At 39.5% G+C, this 22,014-nt stretch overlaps 1 protein-coding gene across 18 annotated transcripts in view; it reads right to left on the bottom strand.

The window, feature by feature from the left end:
* Positions 1-22,014, bottom strand: part of tanc2a (tetratricopeptide repeat, ankyrin repeat and coiled-coil containing 2a) — a 778,741-nt gene that overhangs the window by 250,130 nt on the left and 506,597 nt on the right. For all 18 annotated transcript variants that reach the window (XM_059638827.1, XM_059638832.1, XM_059638830.1 and 15 more), the window contains one exon: positions 13,030-13,293. In XM_059638827.1, coding sequence (XP_059494810.1) covers positions 13,030-13,293 — 264 coding nt within the window. The remainder of the gene's footprint in view (positions 1-13,029; positions 13,294-22,014) is intronic.

The following is a 22,014-nucleotide window of genomic DNA, read 5'->3' as shown; positions in this document are numbered from 1 at the left end:
GGGGCAAATGTTCCACTCAGAGGATGGTTCGTGCGTGGAACAAGGTTCCTGAGGAAGTGGTGGTTGTGGGTACAATTACAATGTTTAAAAGGCATTTGCATAAGTACATGAACAGAAATGTTTTGGAGGGATACGGGCAAAGAGCAGGCAGGTGGGACTATTTTACTTTCAGATTATGTTTGCCATGGACTGGTTGGACCGAAAGGTCTGTTTCTGTGACTCTATGACTGTGAAAAGACCTGGACAACATATTGTTTGTTTTTTTTTTAAAATGGAAAATGACATCCACTGGTTGAGTCAGCATTTATTGCTCTTGAACTGAGTGGCTTGCTTGCCCATTTGCAGATAGTGTTTAAGAGTCAACCAGATTGCTGTGGGTCTGGAGTCACATGTAGGCTAATCCAGGTAATGATGACAGACTTCCTTCTTAAAATAGGATATTACAGAACCAAGATAACAAAGTGTAGAGCTGGATGAACACAGCAGGCCAAGCAGCATCTCAGGAGCACAAAAGCTGATGTTTCAGGCCTAAACCCTCTCTGATGAAGGGTCTAGGCCCGAAACATCAGCTTTTGTGCTCCTGAGATGCTGCTTGGCCTGCTGTGTTCATCCAGCTCTACACTTTGTTATCTTGGATTCTTCAGCATCTGCAGTTCCCATTATCACCAATATTACAGAACCAGATGGATTTTTAAAAACAATTGATGATGGTTATTTTGGCATCATTAGGCTAGCTTTTAATTCCAGATGTATTATTTGATTTCAAATCTCAATGCTGGTCATTATAGGATTGGAACCCATTTCCCCAGAACATCAAGATAATAAAATGTGAGGCTGGATGAACACAGCAGGCCAAACAGCATCTCAGGAGCGCAAAAGCTGACGTTTCAGGCCTAGACCCTTCATCAGAGAGGGGGATGGGGTGAGGGTTCTGGAATAAATAAGGAGAGAGGGGGAGGCAGACCGAAGATGGAGAGAAAAGAAGATAGGTGGAGAGAGTATAGGTGGGGAGGTAGGGAGGGAATAGGTCAATCCAGGGAAGACGGACAGGTCAAGGAGGTGGGATGAGGTTAGTAGGTAGGAGATGGGGGTGTGGCTTGGGGTGGGAGGAAGGGATGGGTGAGAGGAAGAACAGGTTAGGGAGGCAGAATTATCTTGGAATTCTCCAGCATCTGCAGTTCCCATTGTCCCCAGAACATCAGTCTGGGACTGCAGATTACTAGTTTAGGGATATTACCACTGCACCACTGCCTCCTGCTGGTAAGAGGAATAGCTGAACAGTTTCCACATTTGCTGTCTCAGACACATCCTCAGCATTTCTTGGCAAGACAAGGAACTATCTCAGACGCCTTGAGTGTCCCAATTCCATGAGCATGCACTCACCTCTAAGGATTTTGTGGCACGCTGGTCATGACCCAACCTCTAGGCCAAAAGTTTCACACGCTCCCAAGCTATGTCACACAGACATCTGATATGTTTGGTTGAAATACCTGCACACTTACTTTTAGAGCATTGACTTCCACATTGGCTCAGCCACATTCATCAGATGAATGACAACTGCGTACCCAAAGTCCCCTTATTAGGACTCAGGTACCTCAATAGTGTTTGATCACATCACACAATTCTGTCCGTGATCGTATCAGATGGTGGAGAAGTCTTAATAGGTTGTATTCTGAAGTTCCAAAGATGTCACATTGGACTTGAAACTTTGACTGGTCCTTTCTCCACAGAAAATCTGAATTTCTCTAGCACTTTGTTTTTAAGATAAATCTCACTATTTTTGAGAGATTCAGCAGTTCTACAAGCTGATCTCAATTACTTCTATGCAAGCCTGTCAATTTTAAGCACAGACAAGTTTCATTCTTCCCAAACTGCTAATAAATTGCCTGAAAAGTACCACCCCTGTGGTACAATCTAAGAATGTTTAAATCTTTAAAGTGAATCCAAATGTACTTTCCTATAAAAATAAAACCAGTTGTAATTTCACATTTGCCGGAGAGACATTATTTCCAGTTTCATTCATCTGAACAAAGGGAGATGTAAAAGCAAAGTCAGAAAAGTAGCCAGGTGAATCACTTCAGGTTGTTCTGGGTAAAAATGGATTTTGGATGGAAAATAACAGCATGGGGAGGGTAAAACTGGTAAGAAGCTGTCATAAGCTGAACCTACGTTTTAATGCAGGCAACTGGGGTAAACAAGAAAGTAACAGAATTAAATGACACACATTGGAAGAAAAATCAAAGAACGGTAACAAAATTATTGTTAAAAGGACATATTACTTCAATGAATTAAAGAAAGAGTTGAAAGAAGATAGTTTCTTCACCCCCTCCCCCACATACCAGTGTAAAACGAGAAACGGATTGTGTTGATGTTAAAACTGGTACACAGGAATGCAATTAGTCAGGCAGCAGCTGTTTCTCGTTTACTGTTACTTCACTGTTAAAGTGGTGAGGGGGATGATCCAGATATAAACAACTGATATAAATCGAGCAGGACCCTGGCATTAGAAAGTGATCTGAAATGAACCTTCTGTGCAGTTTGGAACCTGAACTTAAGTAAATTATTGCCAAGACCACTGTTTTGAATCTATTGGAAAATGGACACAAGCAGCAAGATATAGAGTTCCTTAAGCCTGAACTGTCACTGAATACAATCACAGACAGAACTGAGTCAGCACGCAATAATGAGGTACCCATCTCTCATTAACAAAAAATGTAATTTGACTTATTCAGTCATGTTAAACAGAGAACCTGGGGCTGGTACGGCATTGGGTTAGTATCCCCACCTCTGGTCCAGAAGGGCTGGGTTCAAGACCTGATTGCTTCAGAGATCGGTCACAAAATGCTTGGACAAGTCAATTAAAAATAATTAAACAGAAGTCATTTTAGTGAGGCCAGCATAGACAACAGCATTATAGTCTTATGGAAATAGTTTATAGAGAGTAAAATTGTTCAAGTTCTCAGTTGAAGATAAGGCATAGACAATGACAATTATTTGTTGAACCATTGCAAAGTGCCTTTATTTCTTTTTCTACAAGTGAGGAGGTGGCCCCTTGTCGACCCCAGCCAAAACAGGAATTGAACCCATGTTGTTGGAGTTAATCTGATCTATGTGCTAACATCTAGCCGACTAAGCTAACCAGCTGAAAAAAAACACCCCAGCTCTCTGAGGAAAAGAAATTATGGCAACATTATGTACGGTCAGGTTTTCCATTTACTGTTATAAATTAAGAGGTATTAAACAGCCTTTACGATCTAGTTTTTTTTACTTTCTGACCCACTTTTATTGGGAAAGGTATAGGAAATATCTAAATATGTCAAAACAATAAAGGCTTTAACAGTTGAACAGTTTGTAAAATATTAAACATTCTGAGGATTACTTGTCTGTTTCAGAGTTTCAAAACAATGATCTGCAAGTTAAAGGTGACATGTGAAAAGAACATGCTTTAACCTGGACAGAAACTGCAATGACACTATTGGAATTTGCGTCAGTGGATTCAAAGTCACTCAGATGCCCTGCTCCAATAGCACCCATCATAAAACTAGCCAATGAATCAATGTAGGAAAAGTCAAGTTACTTGTGGCAGGCAGGTGGGTGGGTGCAGGTTAACATGTCTAAATAAATTGGGTTACGATTTGTTCTCAGTATCTGCACTCGTTTAGAACATGCTTCAATTGAGGGTAAGTACTAATCAGCACAATACACTTTGGGAAGTTTCCCTGCTTCTGAGCCAGAAGTTATGGGTTCATGTTCCACTCATTGGCCAGTGAAGCTGCATTCGTACGCAGCCTAACAGATATCAACTTATAAATCCTTCCGATGTACACCAATGGCAGGCAGTAACAGCAGGGAAGATTGCTTATCAGTCAATTGATGTAGGCAGCACGGTGCCTCAGTGGTCAGCACTGTTGCCTCACAGCGCCAGGGACCCAGGTTTAATTCCAGCCTGTGTGGAGTTTGCACATTCTCCCCACATCTGCATGGGTTTCCTCCCACAGTCCAAAGATGTGCTGAGTAGGTGGGTTGGCTATGCTAAATTGCCCATTGTGCTCAGGGATGTTTAGGTTAGGTGAATTAGACATGGGAAATGTAGGGGAATGGGTCTGGGTGGGATGCTCTTCAGAGGGGCAGTGTGGGCCTGTTTCCACACTGTAGGGATTCCATGATTCTAAAATTGAAGACTTCAACATATTCTTCATGTCAGCAAATTGGATTCCTGGAGGGGGGGGTGGTGGGTAGCAGTTTGACAGATGGCCTTGAGGATCAGGTTGGTGCCATCATAGGACTTGAACCCTGTTCCCACTGGACCGTGTTCCAGACTTTATCCCATGGTGGAGATCACTGCACTGTGGGTTGGATCTGTCAGTGCACACTGAACTCAAGAAAGATGCTGATGCTTGTTATAAAGGTATTTTATCCTCATGTAAATGGTACAGCATCAATGCATTTCAGCAGTTGAATTAGATAGTCCCAAAAACAGGCCTGGGAATTGTGATAACGAAGTAAGCACACCAACTTTTTGTTGCCTCCTCGATGTTGATATCTGCATTCAGCTGGTATAAGCTGTGCTGTTCATTTGCAGCACACATCTACATGGGTTTTCTTACTACCACTTGAAAGCAAGATGCATTACAGCTGGTGACACTGAAACCTTTGAGCGTGGAACCAAGTAAAAATGAACAGATTGTTGTCGATGAAACAGCCCAAGGTTTTCTGAGACTAAAGGTCTTGGAGAAATTGCAAGTGATGGGAAATGTCCTGTAACTAAAAGAGGGTGGGAAGTAATGAGCAGAGAGTGGTAACTGATACCAGCAGAGGTCAATGCCACTATTTACCCTTGAGCAACTAGATTCAGTAACAGAAGTGTAATGGCTCACACGAGTGGTCAAGCTCTACCTTTAGATACCACATTCTACTAATTCAACCACAGTTTGTCAGCTACGACACAATTCATCACACCCACATCGCTTTGATGTTCAATTTCTTACTTAGGGAATTATAGAATGGATGCCTATTAAGTTCTTGCAGGTCAAGTGGTTTCTGAGCCATTTTTGGTTCATGTAAAGTTTGTTTCTTACAACGGAAAGTTTCACACCCTAAATTGGTCAACAGAATTAAAGGTTAATAGTTAGTCCATATATTACAGCTTCACGATAGAAGCCAGGAATGTAATAGAACGCTTGACTTGTTGCGGAGCAGCTTTGACAATACTTAAGAAGCTCAATACCATCCAAGGCAAAGCAGTCAGCTTAATGTGCACCCCATTCATCGCGTTAACTGTTTACTCACTCTACCACTGGTGTACAAAAAGAAAAATTTGCACCGCTGCAACTCATCAAGGCTCCTTCAACAGAACATTCAACTTCTACAACTTGGAAGAACAAGAGCACCAGACACCACTATCACCACCTAGAAGTTCCCCGCCAAGCCATACGCTATGCTGACTTGGAACAAAATTGCTGTACCTTTACTGTTGTGGAGTCAAATCCTAGAACTCCCTTCCCAACAGCAGAGGGCACAACCACACCAGACAAATTGCTCAAAAAGGTTCAAAAAGACATCTCACCACCACCTTTTCAAGGAGAGTGAGGGATGGGAAACAAACTTTGGCTTTGCCAGCATGCTCAAATCCCATGAATAAACAGATTTGCCTCTTATTGAATGGCCATCTTTTGCCAACTTTGGACATATCTGGCGTAACCTCTGCCGACTCACCCTTTTGAAATCAAGTTTAAATGGAAGTCCTACTAGCACAACCATGATCTGGGATCAACTAATCGGTGAAGAATCACTGGACACACTACTCATCATGTACTTCAATAATGTGAAACAACTGTCATAAAAAGCTAAAAAGGTATTGAATGGAAGCGACGGTGAAACAGCAACTAATCTGTAAGTTGTTGATGACTATTTTTAATAGCTCTGGTGGATGAGCTTTCGCGTTGCCTAACATGTGATCAGTTAGGGCATCAGCTGGAATCTGGAGCTCCAAAATGGCAGAATTGGCATAAAAGTAATATGCGAAAGCATGATCTGTCTGACATATACTTGCAGTGCAAACTACGCATGCTACCTCTTTAACAATGTTGCATCTGGTGCATTTTACATCAGAAACGTGCGTGCATGTACTGTCATTTCAAAATGCAGAAGCGGGGTTTAGTACTCAACTAAGCCTGATTTCATCTCCTTTAAGTCTTTAATACTAGGGTCAAGACAAGATTATGCACTATTTAAGCTCCAGTCTTTTGTGAAATCTCTCAAACTCACAATCAGATGCCTATTCCTTTAACACTCTTGGTTGTTGATGTATTTCTGATACTCCATAAAGCGTTTCATGAAAGTTACCACAAGAATCACAGATCATCTTCACAATTAGACTAAATTTGCTTTTCTGGAGCACTTTAAATTTCTCACACTATGAGAACGTCTGATGTTGTCTGAACATCAACAGTGTGGACTCGTCCTCCACCAACAGAATGGAATCCAACAATCATCTATGATTGCTAATTATAGCACATTTGCTTGCCATTTGAAATAAATGGGAACAAAGAAACAGAAAGTACATCTTATAAAATCAAAACATGGAATTTCTCACAGCATAAAGAATAATCATCAAGATTCACTAGAATAGTTCAATCATAAATGGTTTAGAAGTCATTTTAAAATTGCCAGTGATTCTTATAAATGATTATCTTGCTGCGGCTAACAAGATTACAAAACAATTAAGTTTAAAAACAAAAAGTTGAGCCAAACAAATCTCTGGTGATGTTTATCCTCTGCATGAACAAAGGACCTAATCTCATCTATCCGCCCTGACCCCATATCTCCCAATTGCTCCTGTAAACATCTCTACATATTGATGCAGTGCCTGCATTTCAGTCCCCAATGTGCGCCATGTGGGTGCGGCTGGCTGGCCAGCATTTATTGCCCATCCTTAGATGCCCTTGGTTCGAAATCTCTTGCATTGACATTTTTTGCTCTTTTCACACAATAGCCACATGAAACAGCTTCTTCTGTCAATCCCATTAGTTAATACCTCAATTACACTCATACCTTTGACCCCAACTGTCCTTGAGAAGGTGGCTGCGAGCTGCCTTTTTGAAAAGCAGTCCGTGTGGTATAGGTACACCCAGTGACTCTAACAGTTTGATATAGCTGAGTGAGACATTAGGCTATTTCAGAGGGCGTTTAAGAGTCAACCATTTTGGGTTTGAAGTCAAATGTAGGCCAGATTTCCTTCAAAGCTGTTGAAATATCACCAATCCTAGCTTTTTTAACTATTTCCTGAAGAGATCAAAATCGTGTTATTAGCACAGGTCTTCCAGGTCAGCAACAGTTACTGAATCATTTTCCCTAAAATAACACCAATATTGTGTTTTTTAAAAGCAATCAGCAGGTGCAAAGGAAGTCAAGTAATGATATTGTAGCATTGACAACAAAGAGTGACTGCTGGAATTTAATGACAGTAAATAAATAAGATGTCACACAAGTTATGAAAGTACTTTAGGGAAATCCATGTATTTTACAAGACCAAAAGATATGAGCAGAATCAGTTCATTCAACCCATCAACTCTGCTTCATCATTTGATTACAGCCGATAGGTTTCTCAACTCCATTCTCTTAGCTTCTCCCCATAAACCCTTGAGCCCGTTACTACTGAAGGGCTTATCTACCTCTGTCTCAATGACCTGGTCCCGTCACCTTCTGCAGCAATGAGTTCCACAGATTAAGCACCCTCTGCCTGAAGCAATTCCTCCTTCTCTCAGTTCTAAAAAGTCATCCCTTCTCTCTGAGGCTGTGCCCTCAGGTCCGTCTCCACATTCACTCTACCCAGCATATGAGTATTCTGTAAGTTTCAATGAGATTCCCCCTCATCCTTCTAAACTCCATCACGTACAGACCCAGAATCTTCAACCTACATCCCTGCAATCATTGATCTAAACCTCCTCTGGACTCCCTCCAATGACATCAGATCCTTCCTTAGATACGTGGCCTAAAACTGCTCACAATATTTGAAATCTGGTCTGACAAAGCCTTAGACTGTCACAACAGTACATCTCTTTTTTGTAGTCCACCACACTTGAAATGAATGTTAACAGTGTATTTGCCTTGCAAATTGCCAAATGAATCTGCACATCAGCATTGACAGAATCCCAAGTGAGTGAGGACTCCCAACTCCCTTTGTGCTCAGAATTGTCTATTCCTCTATTCCTCCCACCAAAGTGCATAACCTCACACTTTCCCACACTGTATAGCATCTTCCACATCTTTACCCATTTTCCTAACCTGACCATCCTGAAAAAAGACCCATTTTTTCCCCTCACTCTCTGCCTTCTGTTAGTCAGCCAATCCTCTAACCACGCCAGCATCTTGCCCTTAATACCATGGCAGCTTTTTTTGTTGAACAGTCTCATGTACAGAAAAGGCCCTCTGGAAATCCAAATAGATCTTGTCTACTAGCTTTCATTTGTCTAACTTGCTCATTACCTCCTCAAAGAATTCTAACAGATTTGTCAAACATGACATCTCCTTGATGAAGGGCTGACTCAGTCCTATTTTGCCATGCACTTACAAGTACTTCATGATCTCATCCTTAATAATGGACTCTAAACTCTTACCAAATACTGAGGTCAGGCTGTCTGGCCTCCAGTTTCCCGTCTTCTGCCTCCCTCCCTTCTTAAACAGAGGTGTTATATTCACAATGTTCCAGTCCTCTGAGACTCTCCCCAAATCCAGTGATTCCTGAAAGATCAACACCAATGCCACCACCATCTCCTCAGCTTCTCCTGCAGAGATCTGTGGGGTAGTCCATCTGTTCCATGTGATTAATCTACCAACATCTTCTCTTTAATGATAGCCACGATGTTCACCCCCTGACTTTCTTGATGTTTTGGCGTGCTGCTGGTGTCTTCCACTATGAAAACTTATTCAATTCTTCCACCAGTTCTTTGTCTCCCATACTACTTCTCTGGCCTAATTTTTCAATGATATGACGTTCACTCTTGCCTCACTTTTACCTATCTAAAAACTTCTCTTGCAACCTTTTATATTAACGGCAAGCTAACTTTGGTGTTTCATCTTCTCCCGTATTCTTGTTTTTTTTAAATGTTATCTTCTACTAGTTTTCAAAGGCTTCCCAATCCTCTGACTTCCACGAATCTTCACCATATTGTCTACTTTTACTTTTGTTTTTATTCTGTTCAGCCACAGTTGCCTCATTCTCCCTTTAATAGGTTTCTTCTTCCTTGGGATGAATTTCTGCTGTCTCCCAAATTACCCCCAAAGGCTCCTGCTTTTGCTGCCTCATCATTTTCCCTTCTTGGTTCGCCTTCCAATCAACTCTGGCCAGCTCCTCTCTTACGTTGTTGCAGTTACATTTACTCAACTGTAATATTGTTACACCTGATTCCAGCTTGCCCCCCTCAAGCTGCAGGATGAATTCTATCATATCGTGGTCACTGCCCCCCTTGGGATCCCTTCAACCTTCATCTGCCTCATTGTACATCACTAAATCCAGAATTTCCTGTTTCCTAAAGGGGTCTACAACATGCTGCTTGAAAAAAAACCCATCTCATAGACATTCCATGGATCCCTTTTCTTGAGATTCACTATCAACCCAATTTTCCCAGTCTATCTGCATTTTAAAGTCCCCTGTGATTAATGTAATACTGCCTTTCTTACATATCATCTTTTCTAACTCATGTTTTATTTTCTTCCCTGCATCCTGACTACTGCCAAGAGACCTGTACACAACTCCCATCATCAGAAGAGCAGTGACTTGGGAGCTAGATTCACTTTAAAAGCAACACCTGGAACAGCTAAGGCTGAGATAAAAACAAGATCTTTATGGCAAAGAGTACAGAACATAAAACTGAACGTTGAATTCATATGAAAACTCAGTAAAACTGCAATTGGGTTATAGTCAGGGTAGTTGTATGGTTACTTCACAAAGAAAGAATATTAAGACCAGTGAAAAGATTCAGCATTTGTTCACTTGGATGATCCCTGTTACAAGCAAATGCAAAGGACAAATTGAAATACTGGAGTTGTATTTATTAAAGGGGGTGGATACAACATAGTAGTTATGTCATTAAATCAGGAGCCCCAGATTTCACCACAACTGCCAGTGGAATTTAAATCTGTAATTAAATGTTAGCCTTGGTAATGGTAACCATTAAATTAAAGTTAATTGCTGTAAAAACCCAGCTGGTTGACAGATGTCCTTCAAGGAAGAAAACCTGCCATCGTTATGTCATCTGGCCTACTTGTGACTTGAGAGGCATGATAATGTGGCTGACTGCTAATTGCCCTCTGAAGTGGCCAGGCAAGTCACTTGGTTCAGTGGCAATTAGGCACACAATTGCTGCTTACATCCTGTGAAAAAAATAAATGAAAAATGTCTAACTCCTGGCAATTATAACGTGATGATCTACTATTGGAGAAAGATTTTCTAAAACTCCAGTGCTTTTTTTGAATCAAGTAATCAATAATTTATGGCTAAAATGAAGGAAAAAATATGGAAGTATCCCACAGCAGACCTGAAACTACTACGCCTGAGGCATTCAGTTAAGCACCTCAACAGCAGAAGGCAAAAAAATCCTTTGTCTGCTAAGTCTACAGAGTGAACTCTTTTTAAACACTAACAGAACCTTTCTCTGATATTGCATTTGTACCAATGAAACCGTGTGTACCTGTTTTGTCAAAAGTTGCATTTCAGCATCCTTAACTCAAACTCAAAATAATTTAAAATGCACCATTTAACTTCTTAGCTCCCATAGCCAACCACAAAGAAATTCAAGCAAGCCTTCCGTCCCTCAAGTTCTGTACCCCAAAAATTTGTCAAAGTCTGTCAAAGCAGCACATTTAAGTTATCCTCCAATCTTCCCACCCTTGGAAAAAGCACATACCTGTTTTTCCACACTGCATTGAATAAAACTTCAACTACATCTTAGAGAATCATGAACAGAAAGTCACACTTAGCAACTTATGATGTAACACATTGATTCACTAGCATGTTTAGAAGTTTGAGAGCCTGCACAAAGCTGATATAATTGTTTATATTTTCGTCAAGAAAATATTGAAGGGAGTACACATATTTATAAATATTTAAAGTTGCATGTCAGGTTGCCCTGAAAAAGAGCTATATTTTTCTTGTCATCTCCAATATTTTGACAACTGATTATATGTAACAATCATTTTTAGGATGACTATTTTCAATAATTTTGTTCATTACAGTTGAATGCAAACACCTCTGTTTTGAAGATTACAGGAAACTGGGGAACCTGAACTTAAAAAAAGTGCTTGTATCCATAACTTTTGAGAAGTACCATAATCTAGGCTTAATGGTAACATTAGTTGAATCCAAAGAGACATTTCAGTCATTTACTTACAATTAGAATTCTCCAAAACATGTTTTGAGTCTAGGAAAACCCTGCATAAATTCAATTTTAATGCCATACCTGAACAACTTAATGCCATCCTCTTCCTTTAATGTACTGTGGGCATAATGACCTCACAATCCATTACCTTCACGCAGAGGTATTGCTACATAACTGCCCACGAAACTTTCAATGTTTTCTTTTAAGTAATTGAAAGTTGAAAATCCTAAGATCATTATATTTTCAGTCTTAACAGTATACATTGTTACTATTTTAATCATTTCAAATTAAGCTTATTTTGCAAGCTTTTGCAAATATAAACACAAAGCAACTCCCTTTTTTAAGCTAATCCCAGAGCTTCTGCAAATTCAAATAAACCTGTTGTAGCCATTCTCACGACTCAAAGTAAAACTTTCTTTCAGACTGTAGTTGCTGCGTAACCTCAATGAGGTTCAGGTGGCACTTCAGAACTAAACTAGCTGTTGTATTGTTTGATTAATAGAGCTGTGTTTGGCATCCAAGTACTTTGATTAATATCTTCCACCTGCAATACAAGCTCAAGTAATCAGAGAAAAAGGTTTCCCCAGCAAAATTAACTACACTAGCCCAGAAAGAAATTGGTAAGTAAGTTTAGTGAAGACTATAAAGGGAAATCAAAGAATACTGCAATTTTAGGAAAATAATTGAACTTTATAAACCTCCAAAATAAAACATAAGCTTAAGATGGAAATGTATCAATTCAATTTGCTTCTATATTTTCATATTATCTCAATTAACAAGAAAATAGTCAGAGCACGTAATTAGTGAGTTTATAAAAATAATGAAAAGCTGATTTAAAAAAGCTTTATTTTGTTTCAACCATACAAATTTTCTAGATATAAGCATTAATCCAAAGGTTGTTGTTTTATTAATAGTTATTTAACTTCCATGTTCAAAGAGATATATTTAAAAGGCGTGTAACTGTTGTCTGGCAGCATGCCCTAAAGTGCAACACTATAGACTAAAATTACAGCATTCTAATAAAAATAAATTATACATTGATATGAAACAATTAACAACCACTTAAGGACCTTAGTTTGCTGCTGCTGCTTTTAACTCTTTGCAGCATGTGGGGTGGCTGACAGAGATCTGGCATCAGCAATGATTGGCCCACTGATTGCTATTCTGCTGTCCTTGCTGCCAACCAACCATTCCCTCCACGCTCTCACTCACCATGGTCTGGGACCCAATAATAATACCAGGCCTCTGGTCAGTGTATTGCCAGCAGCCACCACCTGCCCAGTGAATGATTGCTGGTCTTGATTAGACAACATATCTCAGTCGACGGAACTTTGGTTCCTGGGGTCCTTGATCCAGGTCAAAGCCCACCATCCAGTGTGGTGCCTGAGTAGCATTAAAAGAGGCAATGCAGGCCTCTCAGTCGCTCTTCAGCTGCAAGGCAAGGCCCGAATAATTTACATTAAGTATTCCTTCCTGATTCTGGTTCTGCTCCTAAAGCAAAGGTTCAGTGTTGGCAAGACAACTAATAAGATAACGTTTTTTTTTCCCCCCATACGTTAATTAATAAGCAAAGGCAGTAAAAGTACTGTTGCCACAATAAATGACAATTATTTTATAGGAGTTATTTCAGACACCAAATCTATAGTCTTACCTGCAACAGAATTCGGTCGAGGCATCAGGTACAGAGGGATGGACTGAACAGACTGAGATGAGACCGTCTCCAAGTTTCTTTCTGGGAACTTATTCAAGCTGAATGTGGAGCCAGATATATTTTCATCCACTCGATATAGGCAGGAATCCAAGGCAGATTTTTGAGAATGCCACGGTTTAGCGCTTGTCCTGGAGCTCGATTCTTTACTACTTTCCCCGCCATACTTAGTGCGTTCTACATTTTCTGAATAGCTTGTCAAAGTTGCTGTTGATCGGAAAAAAAAATTGTTACGTTGGAACAATGCAAATTAACTTGCAAGCTGTTTTCTAAACAAATCTAATTTGAAAATGCTAACTTCAGTTGTGGATACAGCTGTTAGTATTCATAACTACTTTAATCTTTCCTTTTCCCTCTTTTTTGTTATAGAAATTACAGTCTACAACCTGCTTGATCATTCTCAGCTCAGGGATAGCATTCTCCCTTCTGATTCAGAATTTCACAGGCTTAAACCCAATTCAGAGAACTGATGATGATATAATCCAGACTGACAGTATGCAGTCCTGAAGAAATGATTAGATTAGATTAGATTAGATTCCCTTCAGTGTAGAAACAGGCCCTTCGGCCCAACAAGTTCACACTGCCCCTTGATATATCCCACCCAGACCCATTCCCCTATAACCCACACACCCCTGAACACTATGGGCAATTTAGCATGGCCAATCCACCTAACCTGCATATTTTTGGGCTGTGGGAGGAAACTGGAGCACCCGGAGGAAACCCACGCAGACACAGGGAGAATGTGCAAACTCCACACAGGTAGTCACCCAAGGGTGGATTTGAACCCAGGTCCCTGGCGCTGTGAGGCTGCAGTGCTAACCACTGAGCCACTGTGCCGCCCCATGCATTGTGGAAGGTATCTGCTCATGAATGGGATGTTTGCCTCCGCAGGTTAATGAGAAGACTCTGTGGCATTTTTCAAAGGAGAGCAGAGACATTCTCTTGATGCCCTGGCCAGCATTTATTCATCAAAAGGCTTTCTAGTGACATCATTTAAAGTGGTTTTTAGCCCTGTGGCTATGGAGCCGTTCTCTGAATTTCTTGATTAAGCCAAAAAGCTAAACTTGCCTCAATCAAAAAAAAACAAACATTTATGCTAGGTGAAAAGAAACTAGAGGCAGTCAGTAAACATGTAGATTTCTTGATTGACTGAGCTTGTCTGGACAGAGTGCAACCATATTGATTGGAAATATAAGAACACAAGTTGGAAGTGGGCATAGTCACAGAATCAAACCATTGTCTGAAAATAACACAAATTGTTTTCATTTCTGTTATGGAGCATCCCAAAGTATTCAACATTGACGGGAAGCTGTGTTATTTGGGTAGAATATTCTTCGGCTTAATCTGTCCAGGCGTTTCTCACAGAAGCAAGTTATGGATTTGGTTTTTGTGCAAGTTGCAGCTCACATGGAATTCATGACAGGAAGGGAACTTAGTACATTCATCTGACTTGGAGCTTGAGAACGAGATCCCCAGTGACTGTCACAAAGAAAGACAAGTAGCCTTGCAGCAAAATGTCATGAGCTTAAGCAGAGAGCTTAGACAGAACTCTAAAGAAACAGTGGGAGCTGATTGTGAACAAGCAACCTGTCTGCGCAAAGTCATGGCAAAAAAGCAGGGGAAACATCAAGCAAAGAGCATTGTAATGTCTAACCTACCAAACTAGGAAACAGAGATGAAATCATAGTGAGTTCTGCAAGGCTGGAGTGAACAAAGTCAGAGGTCACAAAACATTATAGTCCAACAGGTTTATTTAAAATCACAAGCTTTCAGAGCTTTGCTCTATCTTCATAGCGGAATGAGCGATGCTTCGAAAGCTTGTGATTTTAAATAAACCTGTTGGATTATAATGTAATGTTGCATGATTGCTGACTTTGTCCAAGATATTACAACATAGAAGAGTGTTCAGAGGAAGGTAAAAGTAAAACTGGACTTATAGCATGTGTATTTATAAACAGTAATATTACATTAGCTGTAATTGTATTGAAATTTTCATTGTGCAGAAGCTGCTGTTTGTTTAAAAATGTTGAATTCTTGGGGTTTTCAGGATCATAGCAATATGAATCAAAGGTAGATAAAAAAAATTTCAGATTTGATCAGCCATCACGTAACTGAAAGAAGAGTGTATTTAAATCTAAATGGCCTATTTATTTTCTCAATTCAATATCCCAAAACTAGAAGAAATCTTTTTAATCCTTTTAAATAAGTTTTCTGATTATAATGTTGTGATGATGCATAATTCTACTAATCGATCAACAGATTGAAACATGGATGTAAATTTGCTCGCTGAGCTGGAAGGTTAGTTTTCAGACGTTTTGTCACCATACTAGGTAACATCATCAGTGAGCCTCCGGCGAAGTGCTGGTGTTATGTCCTGCTTTCTATTTATCTGGTTAGGTTTCCTTGGGTTGGTGATGTCATTTCCTGTGTTGGTGATGTTATTTCCTGTTCTTTTTCTCAGAGGGTGGTAGATTGGCTCCAAGTCAATGTGTTTGTTGATGGAGTTCCGGTTGGAATGCCATGCTTCTAGGAATTCTCGTGCATATCTCTGTTTGGCCTGTCCTAGGATGGATGTGTTGTCCCAATCAAAGTGGTGTCCTTCTTCATCTGTATGTAAGGATACGAGTGATAGTGGGTCATGTCGTTTTGTGGCTAGTTGATGTTCATGTATCCTAGTGGCTAGCTTTCTGCCAGTTTGTCCAATGTAGTGTTAGTCACAGTTCTTGCAAGGTATTTTGTAGATTGAAACATGTTAATATTTTTCTCTTGTAATGAGCTTGAATAGTACAAGTATATTTAAGTCACATAATAAATTATTTAATCAAGACAAACAACTCTAAGCATTCTTGGTGCTGATTAAAGAGAATGTCTAAGGACCTAAAACACTTTCATGTGGTTAGAAACAATTATAGGAATGCCCACTTTGATACTGAAGTTTCACACAGGCTATTTAATAACAAGGATTTCATGGCAAGTTATTGTTGATCTTACTCACTCCTATTTATGAAATGAAATATGAAGTGGGATGGTGTGGGATTGAAGAGTCAGAATAGTGTGGCACAGACTTGCCAACACATTGCTCATAAAAAAAGCCTTGTAAACTCAATCTAGTTAGTCTCACTCCCCTACACTTACCCTGCACCCCTCCCTACAATTTTTTCTCCAAGTATTTATCCAATGCTCTTTTGATAGCTAATGAGACAATATTCCCACTCTTACTGGTGCATTCCGAATCTTCACTGTTCACTGAATAGAAAATATTTGTTCAAGTGTTGCCTCAGGTTCTTTTACCAATTTGTCCCTTCTGGTTATTAACTGTTTACTTACTGGAAACAGTTTCTCATTACTTATTCTAACTAAATTCATGTTCAAATCTCTCAGTTTCTTCAGCTCAAAGTAAAACAGCACAGTTTCCCCACTTTATCCACCTGACCACAATCACTCATCTTTGAAGCTATTCCAGAAAACCTTCTCCATACCTATGCCAAAGTGGGGAGGTCTTTCACAAAGTGTGATGGCCAGAACTGAATGTAATGCTACCCCTTGGGCTGAACTATTTTGTATATTTAGCTTTTAACTTTCCAGATTTACACTCTTTATCTCTATTCATTAAGTCAGAATCTCCCATGCCTTATGAACTACTTTGTTAAACTGTTTTTCTACTTTCAAAGTTGGTGCACAAGCACTCCCATATAAAATTTTTCTTCATCCTGTTTAAAATTGTGCCATTTAGTTGTGTCATCTCTCCTCCATCCTAACAAGACATCCTAGAAAACCTCACATTTTACTACATTGAATTTCATCAACCAACTGTGCCCATAATACCCAGTTCTTTATGTTATGCTGAAACCCATTACTGTCTTCTTCACGGTCTGTTACACTTTTCATCTGAAAATTACGAAATTGAGTTCCATGCCCATCCAGTTTTGTTCTCAGAAATTACAAAAAAGAACAATGGTACTAAATCATTCCATTGGATGCCTCGCTTCAACTTGAAAAAAAACAGCTATCCACTACAGCTCTACTTTCCATCTTAGGAGTTGGAAAAATGTCTTCATTACCACTGGGTCATGATTCTAAAACATCCTTGTTGGCCTACTTAAACTCCATTCGTTTAATGAAGGTGGGTTTACCACCAGCTTCTCAATGACAATTAGGGATAGGTAATAAATAGATAATTGTGCCTTGTCAATACAATTGTCTAGGGTTCTAGGGAAATTTTAGTTTTGGTTTTGGTTGGCTACCTTTATACTAAATAGTGGGTCGAACAAAGTTCATGCAAAGAGCAATCTCAAAAATTAAAAAGTGCAGACAAGACATTCATTCAGAGTAGCATTAGAAAGATAATTAGGGTGTTATGGTAACCAACCAAGCAAACAAATGCAAGCATGCAAAAGCACACAGGGTCTGAATAAGGAAAAAGGGCAATGTGGAATTAATGTTCATTATCCCAGTGCACACACCATTCATGACAGATGAACTCTTTGCACAAACAGAAATAAATGATTTTGATATCACTGACCTTACAGAGTCATGGAACAGGTTGTACTGTCCGCTGCGGTTGAGGTAGCTGGGTGTCAAGTCAGAGGGTAGGACCTGGATACAACAGTTGGGGAAAGGGGGTGGGGTAGTGTCAGGTTGGGCCCCAAGGCTGAGAGGTGGAACAAAGCCAAATTGGGTCTTGAGAAGGGCAAAGATGAGGTCCTGGCATTTGGATTGCAAAGAGGCAGATCAGGTTGGAGCAGGTGGTCAGCTCACAGGGTATCCAGAACAAAGAGAGAGGTGAAGGGTAGGTACAGACAAAAGGAAACTGGGGTAGATGGGTGTAGAGTAAGAGAAGGGAGAGGATTGGGTCTGAAGTGGTACAAAGGGGTGGGGTCTGAATCAGGGAAGGGGAGGGAAAGAAGAGAGAGGGTAATGGGGATGTCAGTTGCAGGGAGGACAGAGAGGTGATTAGGGTGGGGTTTGGGAGATGGTATGCACAGGGGGAGGTAGTGTGTCGGTGGAATATTTTCTGAGTAACTGTTTATTAATTTTTTTAAAAACAGAAGCTGCCAAATTCTTAGAACATTAGACCATTTCTTAGAACAATGCATTTTGGAACCAACTAGAGAACAACCTATTTCAGACCTGAGATACCAAGGTGTAGAGCCGGATGATCACAGCAGGCCAAGCAGCATCAGACGAGTAGGAAGGCCGACACTTTGGGCCTAGAAGAAGGGTCTAGGCCCGAAGCGTCAGCCTTCCTGCTCCTTTGATGCTGCTTGGTCTGCTGTGTTCATCCAGCTCTACACCTTGGAATCTCAGATTCTCCAGCATCTGTAGTTCCTGCTATCTCTGAAACTATTTTAGACCTGGTAGCTTGTACTAAGATAGCATTAATTAATGAGCATAAATTAGAGGATCCATAGGGAAGAGTAATCATAATGAAATTCATATTCAGTTTGAGGGTAAGAAACTTGGATCTGAAACTAACCTTTTAAGCGTAAATTTCAACTGAGCACTGAGCTAAACTCCTGGACAGTTATGTTATTAATATTCGAACACAGTTTAGGGTGTTGCAGATCAGGCATGGGGTTCAGACTTGCTATTTAGTGAACTTTGGGTTCCTGACTTCACATTAAAAATCCAACATCCACCCACCTACAGTTCAGTGTAGAAATAAACCACCCCGAAACTTAAATATAGGGAGAGAAAAAGCCCCTTCAACATTCAAGAAACCATGTACTTTTTGAAAAGAGGCTATTTATCACATGTAGTACATTTATGAAATATATGCCTCAGAATGTTTAAATAGCATCCTGGTGGTGGTACAATCTGGTCTAGTTAACATTATCCAGAAGCAGCTAAGGTAAGTTGATTGTATGTGTACAGATTTGGGTTGCTAAGTAAAATGCTGGACAAAGACACAAAGGCCCGGTTGCAGGTTCAAACTCATTTGGTTGTCAAATGAATGAAGGCTTTGCAAATTTTGCGTATATGGTGATTTTCAGAAAGATGTCTTTGTAAGATCTAAATAAACCATGATATTAAAAAAGTGATAAAATTACCTAAAAGATTTAAAGTTAAAACGTTTTTATCATCAAAATAAATATATACTTTCTGTTTGAAAATGATGGATGATACAAATGTTGAAAATAACTGCTTACCCTACATTCTAGCAAATCCATGATGAGCTAACTATTTCTGTAGTTGAGCAGATTTGGAGCAATTTAGTTATAAAATATCTTTGAGTACACAAGGTGGGTCCTTTGAGATTTTATAGCCATGTTCAAAATAATGAACTGAAAAGGATTTGATTTCTCTTCAAGCGAAATAGCTTAAACTATTGTTGGAATTTTAAAAAATTCTCAACTTCTTTCCAAATAAAACATTTAATATCTAAGAACAGACTTTCTGCAAATTCTAATGTAAAAATAAATCCTATCTTGACAGCAGGTTCAATCAGACAGGATAATGCACTGTCCAATTTGTTAATGAAGAAGAAAGCCAAATGACTTTTGAAAACAGCAGAATATTGATTGAATATTTTGAAATGTGCAATGGAGTGGCTTCAGTTGATTAATACAGAACCATGGTTTTAGAAATAGGCTAAAAGTAAGGTATAATTCTATAAGGCTAGGATGGGGCTGGTGATGTTCATTCATCCAGTAGATAGCAGCTCAGTGAATTTCATGTTGAATTTGCAATATGGGATATTCAATTTAAATCCAGCAATGTGCACTCAATATTTTATGTTGTATCGTGTTACAGTAGACCAAATGAAAACAGAAGAGTGAAAAGAGCTTACCACACTGTCCCAGGGTCTGTCAAAAGAACAGAGGGTATTACAGCTGAAATAGGCCATTCAGCCCTCAAGCCTACTCCATTCATCAATTAGATCATGTGCTTTGATCTCAACGGATATTATTACTGGCCAAGTCAGATGCCAGATTGAAACCCTGAATAGATTTGTTTTGACTTTAACGAAATGAAACAGAAACATGCAATGCCACAGACTTAAGTTTAAGAATAAATAAAACAGAAGTATGACACACAAAAAAGATAAATCATAGATAATAGTTAACACAAATAAGATTTTGATACACATGGTTAAAATATAATCTCATTAATCCCAAAAACACTCCTTTATAGTGCTCTGTTTGACATCTGTAGGGCTTAATTTAACTGTGCCTTCAATTTTCCATCTTGAGAATCTGACAGACGCCTCTTGGATACATCCAAAACTCAGTTATACAACATTCTCAACTTCACGTATCCCTGTAAGGAATTTAACCAAACACTTCTGGCCTGGAACTTCTAAACTAAACTTCTTCTTTTTTGACATTCTTAAACGATGTCCCTTTCTTGAGAGCAATTGTTTTACACATTCAGCTTCAGACAAGACTTCTGCAAACTACCCCAAATTGCAAGCAAAAAGGTCTTTATTTTCCTCCCAGCTATGGATGCTTCTCATAAGCTGGAAACAATCCAGAACCTTCTATCTCCAAGCCTATCGCACTACACTATTCACTTCATTCATTCATTCATCAACTCTCCCAATGTAAATAAGCCCATCACTCTCCAGCAGCTAACACTCAGAATATTTTTAAAAATAAATTACCATGGTTACAGGAATATCTAAATGTTAACCCTTCAGACATGGAGAACACCTATATGCCACTGCTTCAAAATTTAAAAATCTAAATTAAATATTAACATACATTTAAATTATATACTTACACCACATAGGCCTGATCTCATGTGACTTTAACTCTACTTTCCTGCCATCCTCCATAACCTATGACTCCCTTATCATGCAAAAATTTGCCCAAAAGTCAGCCTTGAATATAGTCAATGATCCAGATTCCTCTGCTCTGTGGGGAAAGAGAATTCTAAACATCAACAGTAATCCACGGAAAAAAATTCTCCCCACCTTCATCTTAAATAGGAAACTGTGTATTTTGAATATGCCCCCGAGTTTTAGATGATCTCATGTGGGGAAATGTCCTCTGAATATCTACCCTGTCAGAAACCTTAAATGTTTCAATAAGATTACTTCTTATTCAACCTTGTCAAACTTTCTGCATATGGCAACCACTTCAAGGTACAAATTAACCTAATGAATCTCCTCCGATTTGTCTCCAAAGGTGTATCTCTGATAAGCAGGGTAACCAAAGCGCACATAGTACTCCAGGTATTGTTTTACCAAATCCTGGTGTAGTTATGAGCTGGGTTTCTGTCTTGTTTTTCCCTTATTCTCTCTCATTTTTCTATACTGAGACCAGTTCTCACTTGCATGATCAACCTTACATCTGTTATACACAGTGCTTTTTGTTTTGCTTCAACTTAACTTCGGTCTCTTTCATCATCTAGGAAACCCTGGCTTGGTTGCCCTGCATTTTTACTTTATGCAAATTTACATAACTGTTCCAGAACAACTTCAAAGACAAGGGTCTAAAAGGTGCCTCACCTTTTCAATTCGCGATAGGTAACAAATCCTGGCCTTGTCAGCGATACCAACATCCCATTAAAGACTTCTAATGTTGACTTTAAAAGATGTTTCCCTGTCAAAGTCTGGTTCCAATTTATTCATACCAGATTCATTCTCTTCCCACAAAATATTACCCTGCCTCAATTAATTTTACTCTGATTGCTCCATGTCCATCTCTGTCGCCAAGTTACATCTTACGATGCTCTGAGCATTGTTCTTCAAGTGTTCTCCTACTAACACTTGGCTCACCTCATTCACTAGCATCAGATTCATTAATACATCCTTCTTCAGTGGACAAGAAATGTACTGACCAAAACATTTTGTAACACATTCCTCCTTGCACTTTACACTACTGTCCCAATCTACATTGGGATAACTAAAGTCCCCCATTCTCAACACGGTCTAGTTCTTAATCACTACGCCATTTGCTTGGAAATGTGTTCCTTTTTATCCAT

Source organism: Stegostoma tigrinum, chromosome 31 (genome assembly GCF_030684315.1).
Source record: "Stegostoma tigrinum isolate sSteTig4 chromosome 31, sSteTig4.hap1, whole genome shotgun sequence".
Taxonomy (NCBI): domain Eukaryota; kingdom Metazoa; phylum Chordata; class Chondrichthyes; order Orectolobiformes; family Stegostomatidae; genus Stegostoma; species Stegostoma tigrinum.
Note: the sequence above shows the minus strand (reverse complement) of the source record. Positions and strands in the feature narration are given on the sequence as shown.